This window comes from Electrona antarctica (assembly GCF_951216825.1).
Source record: "Electrona antarctica genome assembly, chromosome: 9".
Lineage (NCBI taxonomy): Eukaryota > Metazoa > Chordata > Actinopteri > Myctophiformes > Myctophidae > Electrona > Electrona antarctica.
The window spans coordinates 11866702-11887350 of NC_136790.1; the positions used below are offsets into that span (position 1 = coordinate 11866702).

General features: G+C 43.2%; 1 protein-coding gene across 1 annotated transcript in view; it reads left to right on the forward strand.

Moving 5' to 3' along the window:
- Positions 1–20649, forward strand: part of arhgap9 (Rho GTPase activating protein 9) — a gene marked incomplete at its 3' end in the record, with an annotated part of 95305 nt that overhangs the window by 37567 nt on the left and 37089 nt on the right. Inside the window, exons 7-9 of the mRNA XM_079510357.1 lie at positions 7701–7769; positions 15662–15763; positions 17093–17191. Of these exons, the coding sequence (XP_079366483.1) occupies positions 7701–7769; positions 15662–15763; positions 17093–17191 (270 nt within the window). The remainder of the gene's footprint in view (positions 1–7700; positions 7770–15661; positions 15764–17092; positions 17192–20649) is intronic.

Sequence of the window (20649 nt, forward strand, 5' to 3'; positions counted from 1 at the left end):
CACAAGCACCACACACACACACACACACACACACACACACGCACAAGCACCACACACACACACACACACACACACACTGACACACACGCGCACAAGCACCACACACACACACACACACACAAGCACGTTATGCTTGTAATACTGATTTCATAGGGCTCGAATGGAAACAAGACCGTGAGATTCTTTGAGCAGTGGCACACCGTCTCCTTTGAACAGCTATGTGTGTCTGTCTGTCTGTCTGTCCGTCCGTATGTCCTGAGTAGGACCTTTGACCCCTGCCTCTGAGTAGGACCTTTGACCCCTGCCTCTGAGTAGGACCTATTGACCCTGCAGCTGCAACCCATTTAGGCCTGACCTCAAAATTTAAAAAAAAACTCTAACTAAATATTTTCACGATTTTTCAAAAATAGCAGACCTACAAGCTCGTAGCGCGCCACCGAGTGGCGTGCTACGAGCTTGTAGGTCTGCTATTTTTCAATCGCTAAATTATAACATAATGTTTAAAACACCAAAAGGGGTTCCCGCCCAAAATGGGTTAAGTCAACAACTGTGCTTGGCTCCAATTAAGGCACCACACACACTATAACACAGTATTATAACACACAGTCACTATGTCACTATAACAATCAAAGTATAGTTCCACCGCTCAGTTCGCACAGGTGCGATGTTTTCGGTGCTATGCCTTTTAGACCAAGGGCTCCATTTTCGTCACCGCTAAACCCCTTGAGCCCTATTAAGCAAGACGAAAAACCCATGCGGTAATACAGATTTCGCCCTCGCTCTGCGCCTTTTCGTATTATGGAAGCCGTGGTGAGCGCTCACTCATATGGAATACCACGTTCCTGCATAATTTAGCATTGGGGGAGTGTCCATATGTTAATTATTTTCGCTTTGCGCTAATTTGCTATTAAGCCCCTTGACCTAAAAACACTCAGCGCATACCGATTCCGCCTGGGTCTGACCACGTCTTAAAAGCAAAAAGCACTGTTTCATTTTACACTTGAGCGGCTCTGGAGTGCTGCTGGAGTGTTGCCATGTCTGTTTATTATAAGCGGCTTCTTTTTCTGCAAAGATGCTTGTAAATATTGGTAGTTGTGGTTGCTTTTCTTGTTTCTAAAGTGCTTATTTGGGCTTTTCTCCTAATGTTGTTTAAACCAGTGATCCTCACACAGCGACATTCCCATGTCAAGGACCCCCAGATTAATGCATTTGCCCAACTAAGCCAGTGACCCCCATGACAGATTTGTGTTTTTAAATGTTTCAATAACATTTTTCAAAAATATTCCACAATTGTCACTTTTTTCAAAGATTACTTTTGAAAATAGCAGATCTACCAGCTCACAATGCATCACATTCATTCATTAAAACAATGAACTCTGACTGCAGGGGGATATATATTTATAATGATCATTCTAACAATGTGCAAGAAAATATGTAAAAAGAAAGAAGAACTTTATATTTGTGGACAATCAAAATATGCTGGAAATTTTAATGTGGTGTCATTAAAAGGAATCTTGATATGGCAGACTCACTATCTAGAAAATAAAAACATGGCACTTCATTAAAATAGGTTGTAGACCCCTGTTATATGCGATTCTTTTGGGAGTATGTTTATAGACCTATTTACTTGTTTCTATGACACATGGCAACAGCGAGTTTTCTGGCTTTCTCGTTGAGATTATAAAGGGTCATATATCGCTCATTTCTCAACCTTTTTTAGAAATTAAAACATCTCCATACTCATTGGGAGGTTTGCTTTCATACGCTGTATCACACCCGACTCAATTCTTCTTCAATAATATGCTACGAGCGAAGACCATAACATTGGGGCCGCAGCAATACGCATGGCGCACGTATGGCATTTCAACTCATTCCTTCGTCGTGACTCGAATGAAATAAAATAAAAATAAACGTTATTTTACTGGTGTTTTTCAATAGAAACAAATAAAGAGCGTGTGTGCAACAGTCAGTGCATATACGTGCATGCACTATAGGCTATATTTCCTCCTTGTCGGGATGGTGAGCTGAGCTCTTCACAGCCCGTTTGTCTTTCATATTATTCTTATAATATTTGATATTATAAACACTCATGGTTCTCTCATTTCTCAACCGTTTTTTAAAATGTAAAAATCCCCATATTCCTTAGGAATCTTGCTTTCATTCGCTGTATGGTACATGGTTCTATTTTTATCGAATTAAACAATATCAAACGAACTTGTATGTTCGGGGGTTAGACGATTCTGGGAACATTACGCATGGATTGCCAATTTGCCAGCCAATGCTGCGTATCTACTCGCAGTTCCATTCCGATCTGAAAGGTATAGGTAGGTGCCATTTCAAAGTCTTAGTTATTCATTTATGAATCAAATGAACTAGAATAAAGATTTTTACAGCTGTTTTTCATGCTTAGAACAGAAACAAATTAAGTGACGATGTGCGTATATCTCCCTCCCTTAGCATATGGCTGCGCCGCTGTAATGACTTTCCAATGAAAACTGCAAGTTACTTAACAAAATAGAGACATAGGCCTACAAGCTATGCACATCATGGCTGTGACAGCTTGTGGATCTGTTCTTTGGAGGCATAAAGGTGACAGCATGCAGTGCAATATGAATAATTAACCCAAATGTGACAAAGTCATGTCATGTCTATGGTGCCAGTCTGCAGAAATGTAATACCACTTGCCGAAAAGGGCGCATCATCAGCTGGTGTCGTAAAGAGAATAGTACGGACATGTTCATTGGGTAAGCCTCAAAACTCCCTTAAACACTCCCATGACTAATTCAAGGCCGTTTTGCTCACACCACGGGGTGTCGAAAGCGCTTCTTACCTGGCCCATAATTGTAATATGACATTGCACCCGCCCCCACGTCTTAAAAACTGTAAAATTATATGTAATTAGATTCCACTTGCTTAATAGGGCCCATATCTCTAAACTTCTTTGCCTTTTTTTTTTTGACTATTTTGAAAAACATTTTTGAATAGTTCAACTAGCCAATCTACATTGATATGTTGTGAGCTTGTAGACTGGCCATTTTAACTATTCAAAAATGTTTTGCAAAATAGTAAAAAAAGGCAAAGAAGTTTAGGGATAAGGGGTTTAGCGGTGACGAAAATGGAGCCCCAAGTGTTTGACTGTACTCTGTTGCTGCTTTACATTACTGTCCAATAAACTATTTAATCAATCAAAAACGCACACACACACACACACACACACACACACACACACACACACACACACACACACACACACACACACACACACACACACACACACACACACACACACACACACACACACCCCATCAGACAGGGTTCAGAGATTGCCCTGAGCACCATATAATCTGGAACATAGTTCCAGATTAGAGACGGGAGTGAGGCTGAGCTGTGGCAAAAATAAAAAGGGATTTACATCCTTCTGGTTTCCCCATCGTTTACTAAACGAGTCATTGACCCACGGCACCCCTTCTCAGATCACTGAAGAAGGGCCTGTGATATCTCTTGATCTAATGCAGATGAGCAGCTCTTTGGGGCTGAATGGAAGGCTCAGATCACTCATTTTATGACCAGACAAATATTTGCTTCCCAAACGGTGTGCTGCCGAGACACAAACTATCAAAGTCTATCAATGGAAACATTTCACACGGTGATCAATGATGCTATAACAGTTCATGTGTGACACATGTGTGACATTTATGTAATGTGACTACGTAGTGTTTTAGCGCAGGGCTTAAGGGGTCATTGCCAACTCTGTCGTTGCCAATTCCCCCCCTTGCTGTGTTGATTTCGTCGACTAAAACTATGACGAAAAATGTTGGTCGACTACCTTTTTTCACTGAGGAAAACTAAATGAAAACTAAGCTATGATGACTAAAACTAAGACTAAAATATACTGACAATTTCGTCAACAAATAAAAACTAGACTAAAATGTTAGGAAGGGACTAGTGGACAAGAGATCCAGTATAAGTCATTTTACACTTGGTTGCATGCTGAAAATAGCAGATCTACAAGCTTGTAGATCTGCTATTTTCAGCAAGTGTAAAATCAGCCATTACGACTCCATCAAGGCCCGCCAAAATACCGTTTAGTCGACTAAATCAACTGTAGATTTAGTCGACTAAAATCGCATGACATTTAGTCGACTAAAGTTAGACTAACACTAAAACATTCCAGGTGACTAAAATGTGAAATTAAGTTTCATTCCAAAGACTATGAAGACTATAGAATTCTGCTGCCAAAAACAACACTGCCCCCTTGTGTACTGGGTCCCTGTGCACTGCCCATCCCCCCAGACTGTGTACCACATATGGGCCTCCTCCAATATGATGGAGTCACCAGCTGCTTCTTTTCAGCTGCTTCTGACAGTGAAAGGTTTCACAGGGACGTAACGTAACATGCGTGGTGGGGTATAGGTTCACTCTATCTCACCCAGATGCAGCAGGGGTTGCTAGCACACACCACCACTGTGTCAATGGGCTCTGTATGCACACACGCCATTTTGGAAATAACTTGGGCCCATTCCCTACTTTCTTCACAGGTGTTTCCAATGATACTAATGAAGGCTCTGTTCCATTCTGGTAAAACAGGGTGCTGCTATTGTGCATGTTGGGAGTGAGAGGTGAGAGTGTACAAATGGAACCAAATGGACCCAAAAGCGTCCATTTGGTTCCATTTGTACAAGCTATGGAGCGTCGCAGTCGCAGAAGAAAAAAACGGCAGGTTACACTTTTTTTGTTGTTTTTCTTCTTTGTAATTATTTGTTTGGTCCAAAATATTGTGTTTGTTGTCATGAGTTGTCACGACTCGAGTTGGCTTTGTCCGCGGCGTAACCGTCTTTAAATAAATATTAATAGAAATGTCTATGGGAAAAATGCATTGGGAATCATTTCCTGGGCCTGGCGTCGTCATGAAAAGGGGCGGGACTGCGACGCTCTATTGGAGTTATGGCAGTCCTTGAAATTAAAACGTTAGAAAACTACTGTACACTAAATGGAACAGAGCCTTACTTAGTATCATCGGTAACAACGATAGTATAGGGAAGTAGGGAGGGAAGGGGCCCAAGTTCTTTCCAAAATGCCGTGTGTGCGTGTGTAGGGCAGTGGCACGGAAGTAGGACGAGTTTTCTGTGTGCATAGAGACCATTCCCTTCAGAGGCTTCATGGGAATTGAGCAGTTTTCTGTGATGGTGACCGAGTGACTTCCTTCTACCCCCGAGACACCCCAACCTGTCTTTCTATTATGAGCTATTATGAGGACATGATACAAACACATCATCGATTAGAACGATAGCATTCAGCACATAGTTGAAGTTGCCCTTTAGTTTGCCTATATATTACATTTAATCGATATCAGCATGTACAGGACACTTCCCAATAACCCCTTGAGCCCTATATAAAATGGTGCATTTAGTATTTAGCACCTTTCTCCAAAGTGCTTGACAATGTGCTTAAACCTTTTAAGCTCAAACCACAGCAGTTGCAACTCCTTGTAACTGCCATTGGGGATAATGGTTGCAAGTTGTTGCAGGTTGCAAGGAGTTGCGTGGCGAATCATTGGTGTGGTTTACGCTTTAAATTCATTAATTTACACACACACATTCACACGACACACACAGACGGCAGAGGAAACCATGCAATGTGACAACCTGCTCATCAGGAGCAGTTAGGGGTGTACTTTGTACACTGTCAATAAATAAATAAATTACCATTTTGGGCGGGAACCCCTTTTGGTGTTAGCATTATGTTATGCTTTAGCTATTGAAAAATAGCAGATCTAAAAGCTCATAGCGCGCCACCGAGTGGCGCGCTACGAGCTTGTCTGCTATTTTTGAAAAATGGAAGAACGACTGACATAGAAACATAGCTTTTTCATTTTTAGAATCTGATCTCAGGTCAAAATGGGTTAAAAAAGGAGCACTTAGGGGTTAGTGTCTTGCTCAAGGACACATCGACATGCACCCAGGAGTCAGGGATCAGAGCGGGAACCCTCTGATTCCAACGTGGCCAACTGGCCATTATACCTTCTGTGCCTGACTCCACATAATACTTTGTTGAGCGAATAGCAAAAGTAGCTTAATTACAAGCATATTTGCATATTTTTGCTAGTTTACATTTATTTTGTTAACAATTTTGGACAATATTGTCTCCTAAATGAGATGCCCAAAATTGTGACCCACGTTCACAATTATGAATTCCTTGCCATTTGCAAACGAGCGCACAGCTGTATGTACGCTTAAACCAAAAAGTTACAATAAAGTAGTTTGACTATAATCACAATAGTAATGCAACGTTTCTATCATAATTTGGCTGCAGGGCACAACTTCCTGGTTTTGTGACAATGACGATAGGTGCTGCTGATAGAGCCAACTTCCCTCTAGATTGGGGAAGTAGACATGCACACACACACACAGAGAGATGGAAGGAACATGCAGAGTTTCAGATGAGTCAAAGCTACGGTGGACTTTTAGCCAGCAGAATATCAAGCCCGTTCAGTCAGCGTTGGCTTGGATCTTATAACGTTTGGGGAATAAACCATGATGAGCCCCACTGCTGTAAGTTGTTTTTGCTTTGTTTGGAATGTCTCATCATGTCAGCAAATGTGTAAGAATATAATGCTTAAACTGACTGCTGGCATGTTTCTTTTTTTTACATTGGCTTGTCAGTGTCATATAGTAGGCTATTGTGAATTGTCTCACTATGAGATGATTTGACTGTTCACTCAAACATACAGTACTGGATGCATCTGAACAGGCAAGGCTTAATTAGCCAGAAATCACATGCACATAATTACATCATCCATGTTTCACAGTTCACTGAGCGATGAGAAACTAAACTGTTCAAATGTCATTCAGCACCTATAGATGAGAGGGCCTGTGTTTTGTCAGAGGTGTCCTGTACTGTGGAGGTACACTACATACAGTAAACCAACATTTTCCTCCCCAGAATAAACCCGTCTGAGCTGGCACAATATAGAGTAGTCTGGGTGCGTGTTTGTGGGGATTGGGTGTACAGTATGGCCGGGCAGATAGGGCTTTTTCGGATGTTACCGTGGGTGTGGCCTAGTGTCTGTGGTTGATCTTTACTCAGCACACTTCTCTGCATCCTGTTTTTATGTGTGCGTTTCACAGTCGCCATTCCAAACTGCCCCCATTGGTGATAATGATAATAATGTAAAAAAGAAAAAAGAAAATCTTTCACACAGATTTCTACACATAAAACGGCAGTTGTCAGGAGAAGCGGCATAATGCACGGTGGTACGCATTCAACAACAAGTCTTTCAACATTCTGTGGATTTAATAGAGACATGAGGGGGATTAGAATCAAGTGATGAGGAAATTGTTTTTTAACTGACATTGTTTCCTCTCCTGTCATTGTCTCGTTCTCATTCTTTGTCTCTCTCTCTCTCTCTCTGTCTCTCAATCTCTCTCTGTCTGTCTCTCTCTCTCTCTGTCTCTCAATCTCTCTCTGTCTGTCTCTCTCTCTCTCTGTCTCTCAATCTCTCTCGGTCTGTCTCTCTCTCTCTCTCTCTCTGTCTCTCAATCTCTCTCGGTCTGTCTCTCTCTCTCTCTCTCTCTCTCTGTCTCTCAATCTCTCTCGGTCTGTCTCTCTCTCTCTCTCTCTCTCTGTCTCTCAATCTCTCTCGGTCTGTCTCTCTCTCTGTCTCTCTCTCTCTGTCTTTCTCTGTCTCTCACCCTTTGCAGCAGTCTCCTGATTTCCTCTTTGGAAGCCATCCAAGGAATGCTAACAACAGTGGCTGGCAGACGAACCAGGTGAGAACCCATCTCTCTAGTCTACAGTATGTTACATGGTTTTTACAGTATCTACACGTAACCACTACAATCCTACAGTTTTCTGGCAGAGTCATAATAGGCGAACTACAAGCTCACAACGTGTCTGGTCGCGACGTGTTGTGTTTGCCTATTCTCGCCGAATGTTTGCGTATTGTGCAGAATGTTTGCGTATTGTGCAGAATGTTTGCGTATATTGTTTGAATATTATGACATGCCCAGAATAGGAGGGATGCTGGGGTTCAAGTGGTTGAAGAAAAGGTTTTAAACCACCCTGTGACTCACCACAGGAACAGTTTCTGAGCACTCTGGATGACCTTCAGTATCACTTCTTAAAAGGCCATTTCACCACTGGAAGAAACTGCAGTCACTCAATGTTAATAGTATTTGTAGTTGATAACAGTAGCACAATTTGAAATGTGCACCCTTTGGCCAGAAAAATAATGAAGTCTGTGTGTTTGACTAGAGTTTGACTGGATTGTTGAAGTTCTTACAATGACCATAATGTTTTGGTGCACTTGTGAAGGGGAGACACCCCATGTGGGCTGTTTTATAGACCAATTATTTGTTTAAAAACATTGGGACTGGGCGCACGGGTGACTGTTTCATGTAATCAATTCCCAACAGATCTTCAAACCAGTTGTTTTGAGGAGCACTGGTTTCAGTCCATTCAACCTCTTGTGTGTTGGCTAGTGAGGTGCACCCTAGGAGACATTTATACTTCATTGCACAACAGTATTGCGCACCGAGAACAGCTGGTAATCACATCGCGTCGCGGACGACGCACGTGACTGTTATGAGCTTAGAGGTCTGCGTGAGTATAAATTATACTTGATGGGCTGCAGGTGCGCGTGCAGTCGTGCACAAACCAAACAGGCTCTGCTGCCGTGATCATGAGCGCACCTCCCGTTCTTATGACAGCGACTGGAGGTGTGGTTTTGAGGAAATCCTAATCATTCTTCCCCCACACTGGGAGAAAAACAGCATCTGAAAGTTTGATGGTGTATTTTTTTACACGTGAGTGCAGTGAGAACTTTTCCATTGCATCTTATGAGAGGCAGGGTTCTTGTGCAGCCGGCCTGCGCGCGCATGCTGGTGCTTATCAGTGTGAAGTCGTCTGTTAAGGCGTCTATACTGAAACAACATGTAGTCCAAGGAAGCTTACAGAAGGAACTGGGCTGCGCCATGACACTTTCATGGACACTTTCATGGGAGGCAAATCTCGCACAGGAAGTTCAATGAATACATGGCAGTGAATGGAGCCGACTGGACCAGCTCGTGAACAGCTTTCGGAACAATTGAGACCTTTGTCATATAATTGGTTCAGGAATATAAAAGAAGACATATAACGATGTGTACACTGTACACTGTGTAATTTTATAGAGGTATCTAAAGAGAACAAAGTACATTTCTGAAGACATACCAATACCAGTATCGCGAGACTTTCCACTGTTTCCTGTCTGGCAACCAAATCTTGTGAGACAGAAACAGATGCTCAATAAAATTATGTGCTGTGTACATCGAAAAGCAAGTGATTAGAAAACAACCTGTGATATGTCTTATTTTACCGTATATTCCTGAACCGAACAATGACAAAGGTCGTTCAGAAATAATGTTTGTTATGAGCTGGTCCAGTCGGCTCCATTCACTGCCATGTATTCATTGAACTTCCGGTGCGAGATTTGCCTCCCATGAAAGTGTCCATGAAAGTGTCATGGCGCACTTTTTCACGACACATTTTTGTCATGAAAATGGCGTTATGACTAAAATATCGAAAAAAACACATATTACACACATAAAAAGCAGAGCAAAGTGTTTCTTGTGTCCTAAACATCATTAAAATAAGAGCTGGTTGCGCAAAAGGGGTGACGTGGCCCTTTAATGTCGGTTTGCTTGTGGTGCAGAACAAGGCAAAGCTTTTTCTACCGTTGTAGTTGTTGTTAGGGCGGCTGTGGCTCAGGAGGTAGAGCAGGTCGTCCAATGATCCATGGGTCGGCGGTTCGAATCCCGGCTCCTCCTGTCCACATGTCGAAGTGTCCTTGGGCAAGACACTGAACCCTACATTGCCTCCAATGAGTTGGTCTGTGTAAGCTTGCCACCGTCGGTGTGTGAATGTGGGAAGTGAGGACGCTGGCGTCGACTGTTCGCCGCTTCACCTCCCAATGTATGAATGAATGAACCATTGTAAAGCGCTTTGAGCACTTGGAAAAGCGATATAAAAATGCAATTCATTATTAATTCATTATTGTCGCTCTGTATCTGTTACAGACTCTTTCTACAGATAATCTGTAGAAGAGTCTTCTAAATGTCCATTTATCTGTATCTGTTACAGACTCTTTCTACAGATAATCTGTATAAGAGTCTTCTAAATGTCCATTTATCTGTATCTGTTACAGACTCTTTCTACAGATAATCTGTAGAAGAGTCTTCTAAATGTCCATTTATCTGTATCTGTTACAGACTCTTTCTACAGATAATCTGTAGAAGAGTCTTCTAAATGTCCATTTATCTGTATCTGTTACAGACTCTTTCTACAGATAATCTGTAGAAGAGTCTTCTAAATGTCCATTTATCTGTATCTGTTACAGACTCTTTCTACAGATAATCTGTAGAAGAGTCTTCTAAATGTCCATTTATCTGTATCTGTTACAGACTCTTTCTACAGATAATCTGTAGAAGAGTCTTCTAAATGTCCATTTATCTGTATCTGTTACAGACTCTTTCTACAGATACTCTGTATAAGAGTCTTCTAAATGTCCATTTATCTGTATCTGTTACAGACTCTTTCTACAGATAATCTGTAGAAGAGTCTTCTAAATGTCCATTTATCTGTATCTGTTACAGACTCTTTCTACAGATACTCAGTATAAGAGTCTTCTAAATGTCCATTTTGGTCACCCTGTACTGTAGTCTGGCTGTGGTTATAATAATAATTACAATTGCAGCAGGCGACTTACTACTCTATTGTAAATGCCTGTCTCCTCTCTTCCTACTTACTACTCTATTGTAAATGCCTGTCTCCTCTCTTCAGCAGGCGACTTACTACTCTATTGTAAATGCCTGTCTCCTCTCTTACTACTCTATTGTAAATGCCTGTCTCCTCTCTTCCTCATATTCTTTTTTCGTGTTTATTTGTTTAATTATGTAAGTTATCCTGGAGATAATTGCTTTACCTCCACCATCCTTGCATACCTTTAGGTGGAATAGCATAGCGACAGGGTTTTTTTTTTGCTGGAGGGTAATTTCCTAATTAGCGTCTAAACTATTTCACTCAATGTTACTGTAGATCTGCCAGCATTATACCGTAGCATGTTGTAAAGCAAAGCCAGCTGTGCCATGTGTGTATAGACTGTGAGATCAACATTTATCAGTGGTGGAAAGTAACTAAGTGCATTTAATGAATAATAATAATAATAATGAATTGCATTTTTATAGCGCTTTTCCAAGTGCTCAAAGCGCTTTACAATGGTTCATTCATTCATACATTGGGAGGTGAAGCGGCGAACAGTCGACGCCAGCGTCCTCACTTCCCACATTCACACACCAATGGTGGCAAGTTTACACCGACCGACTCATTGGAGGCAATGTAGGGTTCAGTGTCTTGCCCAAGGACACTTCGACATGTAGACAGGAGGAGCCGGGATTCGAACCGCCGACCCATGGATCATTGGACGACCTGCTCTACCTCCTGAGCCACAGCCGCCCATTAAAGGGACATTTCAACTCTGGAAGAAACTGCAGTCACAATAGTATTTGTAGTAGATATGTAGTAGCACAATTTGAAATTCTACTTTTGGTACTTTTTTATGCTTTTGTACTTTTAATCAAGTACATTTTGAATTCCAAACTTTTACTTGTAACGGAGTAGCTCAACATTCCACTATTGATACTTTTACTTAAGTACAAAGTGTGAGTACTTTTTCCCAGCGCTGGTGTTAAGGTGGTGAAATAGTAAGTCATGGTGCAAGGTAAAGGTGGTTGTCCATGCAGCTCTTACTACAACATGTTGCATCACAGTGGGGTGCGGGTGCACTCGGTGTAAAGCCCTTTTAACAGCCTCTCCTCTTAGCCAAGGAGCAGATTTGGCACTTAATGCTAATCCTCATGAAACATTAGGAGGGGAATTTATTGAAAGTAGGTTACAGGGATTTGGAAAGGTAAATATGATGTCCTGTGAATCAGGGCCGGATTTAGCCAGCCCCACTCAGGTGGGCACTGGGCAGACAGAATTGTAAGGGGGCGACTCCGCCGGCGCGGGTGGGGTGTCAAACCCACATTGGGTGGGCAGGACGCACGTTTGGGTGGGCTATGCCCACCCCTGCCCCCCCCTAGAACCGGCCCTGCTGTGAATATGTCGTATAGGGACGGCGGATGGAAAGGTAAATATGATGTCCTGTGAATATGTCGTATAGGGACGGCGGATGAAGTTCTGCATGCATGAATATTGTGCATGCATGTATATGTGCAGTATACGTGCACCTGCGCCGACCTGTTTCTCTACGAATCAACCGTTACTGGGAAGTGGAGCGCAATAATATTCACAACAGAAGACGAGCTTGCTTCTACTCATTATGTCATTATGTCTACCAAACAGGCATGGCAAAACAGTCCATCTTTTTTTTTGCAGTTTTAACCCTAGCGTCCCTGACTGTTTTGGCATGCTGCAACACTGTAATAGGTGAACATTTAAGCACAAATAGCAGGTCTAAGCAGTGTGTTGTGAGCTTGTAGATCGGCTATCGAAAAGGGAAGGGACCACGTATAGACCCTAGAGGAGCACACATGGTGAACATGCGTTAAGGTTGGCGACCGGATTAAGGTTGGCGAACATGCGTTAAGGTTGGCGAACATGTGTTGCTCCGTGCTTGCGGTTATGGCTAGGTTAGGGTTTGAGGTAGGTTGTCGTTGTCGGACCAAATATTTTGAGCTGAGAACGGCATGGTCCGGAGACGGAGAGACACTTGTTCAATATTGTACTGTTTTTGTTCCTCAATGTTAACTTATTTATTTTTATATCCATACGGTTAGAAATATACCTCTTGTTTGCTTCTCCACCTGTGATTGAAATGAAAACCAAATCTGAACATATAATCATCTGTCTGTCCACTCATGTCACAGTATTATGCTTTGCTAATGGCATGCCAGGGCAATGAAGTGACAGTAGTTTAAACATCCATTTTATAGAGCAGGGGTTCTCAACCCGTGGGTCGCGACCCCTCGGGGGGTCGCCAAAATGTTTTAGGGGGTCCCCAAATTATTAAAAAAAGAAAAAGAAAAAAAAAGATTTTTTTTTTTACATTTTATTTTCACGATTTTTCAAAAATAGCAGACCTACAAGCTCGTAGCGCGCCACTCGGTGGCGCGCTATGAGCTTGTAGATCTGCTATTTTTAAATAGCTAAATTATAACAATGCTTAAAACACCAAAAGGGGTTCCCACCCAAAATGGTTTAAGGTTATTGTAGCAGTCAATTTATATTGGGGGTCGGGAGGGGGCGGGGCGGGGGTCCCGAGACGTTGCCAAAGCATTTCCGGGGGTCCCCGGCCAAAAACGTTGAGAACCCCTGTTATAGAGCATGTAGTGCTGCTGCTGCTCCAATGCAATATTCATTATGTGAAACATCTGTGACTTTGAAACAGCACTGAAGCAAAGAGCCAGAATCAAACTGTTGGTGGAGTCAGAGCTACTATAGCCATGCTCGAGGCTAATTCATATATACGTTATCATCACGTGACCATTTTAGCAAGGGTTGCATGACAAAATAATAATTACATATTCTGTTCTCCTGGTGCGTAGTGAGGGACACCCACGGTTAATCATGTCAGCCACTACTACAGGCAGTGTAGAGGAAATGAGAGGGAGAAAAAAAGAAGCCTCTTGAGAAATTCATGGTGAATCTGCGTGACTTGTGCATTGCTTTCCTCTCATGCTGCGGTGCAGTCACAGAGCAGCAGAAGAACATGGCTAAACACTAGTTGTCGGCGTGGCAGAGGTTATTGCACCCTGTCCGTCATTCCGTCCGTCCGTCCGTCCGTCTTGTGTCGGTCTGTCTGTGAGCAGCAAATATCCGGCACTGTTTTCCCCGATTGCAGTGAAAGTGTGCATGTACTGTACATTCCCTGAGTGCCAGAGCAGAACCTCTGCCCCATATTTTTCAGGTCTAATTTTCAGCCTGTTATAGAGCGTCGCAGTCCCGCCTCCTACCCTGGACCAGGAAATGAATCCCAATGCATTTTTCCCATAGACATTTGAAAAAGTATTTATTTAAAGATGGTTACGCCGCGGAGAAAGCCAACTCGAGTCGTGACAACTCATGACTACACCAACAATATTTTGGACCAAACAAATAATTACAAAGAAGAAAAATAACAAAAAAAGTGTTGTAACCTGCCGTTTTTTTCTTCTTTCTAATTATTTGTTCGGCCCAAAAAATTGTGTTTGTTGTCATGTCGTCACGACTCGAGTTGGCTTTGTCCGCGGCGTAAACGTCTTTAAATAAAGACTTTCTGAAATGTCTATGAGGAAAATGAACGGAGAATCATTTCCTGGTCCATGGTAGGGGGCGGGACTGCGACGCTCTATAGCACCACCACAAGGCCGATTTCTGCAACACACATGTTTTTGCGACCGCATGTCACATTTACTATGAAAACCTGCATCTCCCGTCCGTCAGTTAGTTAGTCACCCCGTGCCTCCATATATGGTCACACCTCGTGACATCACACCTCCATATATGGTCACGCCTCGTGACACGTCACACCACCATATATGGCCATCTCCATATATGAAGATCACGACACTGACCTCATCTAACCCTGGATAACCATGCATAGAGAAGACTGGATCATCACCTAGATCTGCATATATGGAGCCGGCCAGCAACTCTACATCTGACCTTAGATCTCCATATATGGAGCTTACCTGTTCTGACAGGTCCTTCCCCCACCCGTCCTTCCTGTTCTGACATTCCATATGTTGATCTGACATCATCAAATCCTGTACACTCAAACCTCGCCCTTTAGGGTGAGGTCGCCCTCAGGGCGGGTTACTGGTGATATTACTCCCACAGATTGTATCCATACGTCACGCAAATCGCTACAAAGTAATCGGTACAAAGTATCTAGTCTATACAGTATACAATGACAATGATTTTTTTCTTTTTTTAATATATCTTTTTATTGGGTTTTTTAAAAATGTTTCCCCCTCCCATGTGGGGTCCTTGTTCATATACATGTACATATACATTTGTGATACATAGCTATAGACACCCCTCATTTCTCTCCCATCCACCCACTGTACCCACCCACTCTTCCCCAATGCAGAGACAATGCTAGAGAAAAGAGAGGGGAAGAAAAAATACAGAAATAAAAAAAGAGAGAGAGAAGAAAGGAGGAAAAGAGGGGAGGGGGGACCACCTGTGTGTGCGCACAGCCACCGGTTTACACGACGCACGTACAACGCATAGGCCTATGCATTCACCATTTTCTATTAGTTCAAATATCGCTCATCTCTGGGACTACCGGTTTTTACATGGTCCACAAAGGGCCTCCATGTTTGCTGGAAAGTTGTCATGGCAATGACAATGACAATTTGGAGATATTTGTACCGTACTTTACTTGACGTACAAGTTCACAATGCGCCGCGATTCAAAAGGTTTTTACATTCTGCACAATGACTAGTGACTACTTTTACTTTTGGTACTTTTAAGTGCATTTTTATGCCAATACCTTTGTACTTTTGCTCAAGTACATTTTGAAATACAAACCTTTACTTACTACAGAGTTCTATTTTGCAGTGTTGATACTACGGTATTTGTCCCTAACTCTTGACAGCTGACCCTAACGTTTCACTGTGACTTTGTACCCTTTGCACAGAGCATGCAGCGTGCTGTATCTTCGGACACACTGGCCAGCCAGCACTGTGGCAGGCAGCAACTCAGCCACTCCCAGTCCATGATCCTGCCTGAGAATGGCATGGTATAGCCTACATTATACTGTATATGTACAGTTGGGTGCCACCGATATTGTCCCTTATCATTTGACCCATTTAGGCCTGACCTCAAAATTTTAAAAAATCCTTCTAAATCCTCCAGTTTTCTGAAATAAATATTTTCACGATTTTTCAAAAATAGCAGACCTACAAAGCTCGTAGCGCGCCACTCGGTGGCGCGCTATGAGCTTGTAGATCTGCTATTTTTCAATAGCTAAATTATAATGTTTAAAACACCAAAAGGGGTTCCCGCCCAAAATGGGTTAACTGTCCTTTTGCGCAGATCACGCAAACCTCAGCAAAAAGAAAAGGACAATATCGATGGCCTTGCGTTGCCAGACTGTTGCCTCTCGCAATTTTCAAATGCTTCCGCCATACAATCTGGAGCGCGGAAGCTCTTCTCATGAGTAAGCGAAGAAACGGAAGTGAAGCCTTCTCCCCATTTCTGTTTTGTCGTGCAAATTTATCCTAATATAAATCAAAATCAAAATCATCAAAGCATATATAGCTTGCTGCTTAGCAGAAATTGATATTAAAAGATCAAATGTATTTTAAAATATATATTTGTGAACCGAAATGGCAGCTTCCAGACGCATTTGGGGATGTGTAGTTCCAGACTCTATACAGCATTCTGAGATTGTGTAACTGTAATAGTTGTATGGCTACGCAAGACTATAATATATGAATTGAAATGCATATATTGACTGACATGCATAAACATCTGCACAGTATATGCCGCTGCACACATTCATTCAAATCAGACTATTCATAAAGATATTGCAGTTATACAAAAGTATATATAAGTGTAATAAACGTAAGTGTTACGAAGTGAATTACGGACTCCCCAACTAAATTGGGGAGAGAGAAATATATACATTTTTTAAATAGTTCATGAAGAAAACTACAGTAAGGAAACATGTCCATCATTATTAGTATCAACTGTATGTTTCAGCTGTTAGCCAGCATCAATGAAATGTTTATTTCACTCAACAGTAACTTTCAACTGTTAGCCAGTATCTATCAACAGTTCATTTCACTCATCGCTATCTTTCAACTGGTCGCCAGTATCTTTCAACTTTTAGCACGTTTAAACTGTTTATTTCACTCAACAGTGTCTTTCAAACTCTTTCGTTTTGCTCAGCAGTATCTTTCATCTCATTATTGAATTCAATTGTGTTTTCAATAGTTATTTCCCTTTAACTGCTAACGTGTACACATATCACACGCACACGCACGCATGCACGCGCGCACACGCACGCACACGCACACTCACTCGACGTCATGCCTCCAAAATGACTGTGTTCTCCTTCCTGTAGCTGGTCCAGCAGTGCAGGGACTGCTCCTATGTGACAAACATCATAGTGGAGCCTCCGTCTCCTGCTGACAGCTCCCCAGACAGTGACGGCTGCACACCGGTGAGACTCTCCTTCTTCTAGCAGGGTTCCCCAATTCATTTTCCTCAAGGGCCATATTTTGACTAGGGAACCAGGCTGGGGGCCGAGTCTGCACGCGAAAAAATGGGTTTTTTATTAATTAATTAAACATTGTTCTCAACCAGTGGTCCGGGGACCACCAGTGGTCCTTGAGGGGGTGCCCAGTTTGACATGCATAGGCTACTGACCCCCATTTAATGCCATTTATATCTGGGACACCCCCCGAAAACAAAACAAAACACTTCTTTTTTTTTGGCGGGGGGAATTCTTCCAGGGGCCACAAGGGGGCGCTCTGCGGGCCGCAAAAGGCCCGCGGGCCGCCTATTGGGGAACCCTGCGCCTTCACGGCATTATACCGTGATCAGTGTGAGAGATATGTGTGGTGTGCACAGTAATAGTGCTTCTCAACCTGATTCGAGTCAAGGACCGCCAAATTGATGTACGTATTTAGCCACGGACCCACATCTGAAAATACTTTGTACCAGCGACTCCCAGAAGAGAAGATTAGTGTAGAAGTTCTAAATTATTTAAAATAATAATAATAATAATAATAAATATAGCTGCAAGCAGCGATAAGGCGGGAACAAGAAAGAAGACAATACGCAATAAGAACAATATGCACAAATACGACTGACGAGCTGAGTTGACAGTACCCGGATTTGAACACACAACCTTGTGGTCCGAAGGCAAGAGCTCTACTGACTGAGCTACACAGAGACAATGAACATTTCAAGCAAATTGCTCAAAAAAACAGGCAGAAAATCAGGTATAAGCGTTTTTAAAACAGCTCAAAGTGGCAGAAGATCTGAGGTCGGCAGCCAATCATGAAAAAGTGTCCACTACGGTCGCTACTACGGTCGCTACTAGAGGTATGTGCAAATGTTGTCCAGCCGGTGCCAAAAATCTTAAAATAGCATATAAGTATTTAAGCTCACAGCGCACAAGGTACGTGCGTGAGCTAATTTTGCTGGGACCGTGGATCCCACCCGAGGACCCCTGGGGGGCCCCGGACCCCACTTTGAGAACCACCGGTGTACATTATATCAGTAAACTTAATAACTAAACAAAATCGAATGAAGTCAAGAAAGAATAAATACTCTTATTTAATTTATTAAATAATATATTTCCCATAACATATTTCTCTTCGTCAGCCTGTACTGCAGTGCTGTCTCCTATTCAGCAAACATGCTGCTGTTAATTGCTTGGTAAATTATGTCACATTATCATGGCTGGAAATCAGTAGGAAATGTTGAATACATAAGTGCTGTTTCTATCTGTAATCCTTAAAATTCACAACCTCTCTCTCTCTCTCTCTCTCTCTCTCTCTCTCTCTCTCTCTCTCTCTCTCTCTCTCTCTCTCTCTCTCTCTCTAAAAAAAAAAGTTAATCTCTATTGTATCCATTATCTTTAGATATCGTAGCTATGCATTCCCTTTGTGTTTAGTTACTTTGAACTGTGATCTCCTTCACAGTGGATGGTTTCAGAGCAGCCACTCCTGCTATTTTTCAAATGATGCAAGTGCAACAGTCAAACAACATAGGTTTGCTCAGGATTCAGTGCTGTGCTTGACTTTGCAGTAGCATTCATTACAGTCATTTAGCAGACATTACATTACAGTCATTTAGCAGACGCTTTTATCCAAAGCGACTTACAATAAGTGTATTCAACATAGGTAGGGAACAAAAACTACTAATCACCAGAAGTCTTTAGTGCATTTTCTGCAAAAACAAGCAACCAAGAGTATACCTAGCGCTAAGGTAAAAGTGCAATATATCAGCTACCTATTTCCTTAACCTGATGAGACAAAATAGCTAAATCAAATGAGCATGAGCTAAAACAATTAAGTGTATCGACTAAACAAGGTCCAATAAACAATACAACAATAGAAAACAAGCGTTCGTACAACTAGTTAACAACAAGTAGGTCAGGCAGAGAGGAAGGGTAGTGTTTCCTGAAGAGGTGGGTTTTCAACCTGCGGCGAAATATGGGCAGTGACTCTGCTGTCCTAACATCAGTGGGGAGTTCATTCCACCACTGTGGGGCCAGAACAGAAAAGAGTCGTGACCGTGTGGATCGGCCAGAAGGACCCTTGAGTGACGAGGCAATCAGTCGCCCCGAGGTGGCAGACCGAAGTGGTCGGGCAGGGGTGTAGGCATCGACCATAGCCCGGAGGTAGGAAGGAGCTGTTCCTTTCACTGCCCTATAGGCTAACACCAGGGTTTTGAACTGGATGCGGGCCGCTACGGGGAGCCAGTGTAGAGAACGGAGAAGGATGGTTGTGTGGGAGAACTTGGGGCGGTTGAACACCAGACGAGCCGCAGCTTTCTGAACAAGCTCCAGAGGTCTGATGGCAGATGCCGGAGCACCAGCAAGGAGGGAGTTGCAGTAGTCCAGGCGGGAGATGACGAGAGCCTGGATGAGCACCTGGGCTGCCTTCTCCGTGAGGAAGGGGCGAATCCTCCTGATGTTGTAGAGGAGGAATCTGCAGGACCTTGTCACTGATGCGATGTTTGCCGAGAACGTCAGTTGATCGTCCAGGGTCACACCCAGATTTTTCGCAGTCCGAGTTGAGGTCACCACAGCATTATCAATGGTGATGGCCATGTCTCGGTGCGGACAGCCCTTCCCCGGGAGGAACATCAGCTCGGTCTTGTCCAGGTTGAGCTTCAGGTGGTTTGTCGACATCCACGCCGAGATGTCAGCCAGACAAGCAGCAATGCGTGCCTCCACTTGGGTATCAGAGGGGGGGAATGAGAGGATCAGCTGGGTGTCATCGGCATAGCAGTGGTAGGAAAAGCCATGGGAGTGGATGACAGCACCCAGAGATGTAGTGTAGAGAGAGAAAAGAAGAGGACCCAGAACCGAGCCTTGGGGAACCCCAGTTGTGAGCCTGTGTGGTTCTGACACAGACCCTCTCAGCATCACCTGGTAGGAGCGACCCGTCAGGTAGGATGCAAACAGGGAGAGTGCAGAGCCTGAGACACCCATCCCCTCGAGGGTGGAGAGGAGGATCTGATGGTTCACCGTGTCGAACGCTGCAGACAGGTCCAGGAGTATCAGGACGGAGGAGAGAGAGTTCGCTCTAGTGGCATGGAGCAACTCCGTCACTGCCAGCAGGGCAGTCTCTGTCGAGTGACCCACTTTGAACCCAGACTGGTTGGAGTCCAGGAGGTTGTTCTGGTGGAGATAGGAGGACAGTTGTTTAAAGACAGCACGTTCAAGAGTTTTAGATAGGAAGGATAGAAGGGAAACCGGTCTGTAGTTCTTGATCTCAGAGGGGTCAAGTGTCGGTTTCTTCAGGAGGGGGGTGACTCTGGCAGTCTTGAAAGTAGAGGGAAAGTAGCCAGATGTCACAGAGGTGTTAATAAGGTGGGTTAAGAAGGGAAGAAGTTCAGGTGCAATAGACTGCAACAGAGTGGATGGGACCGGGTCCAGAGAGC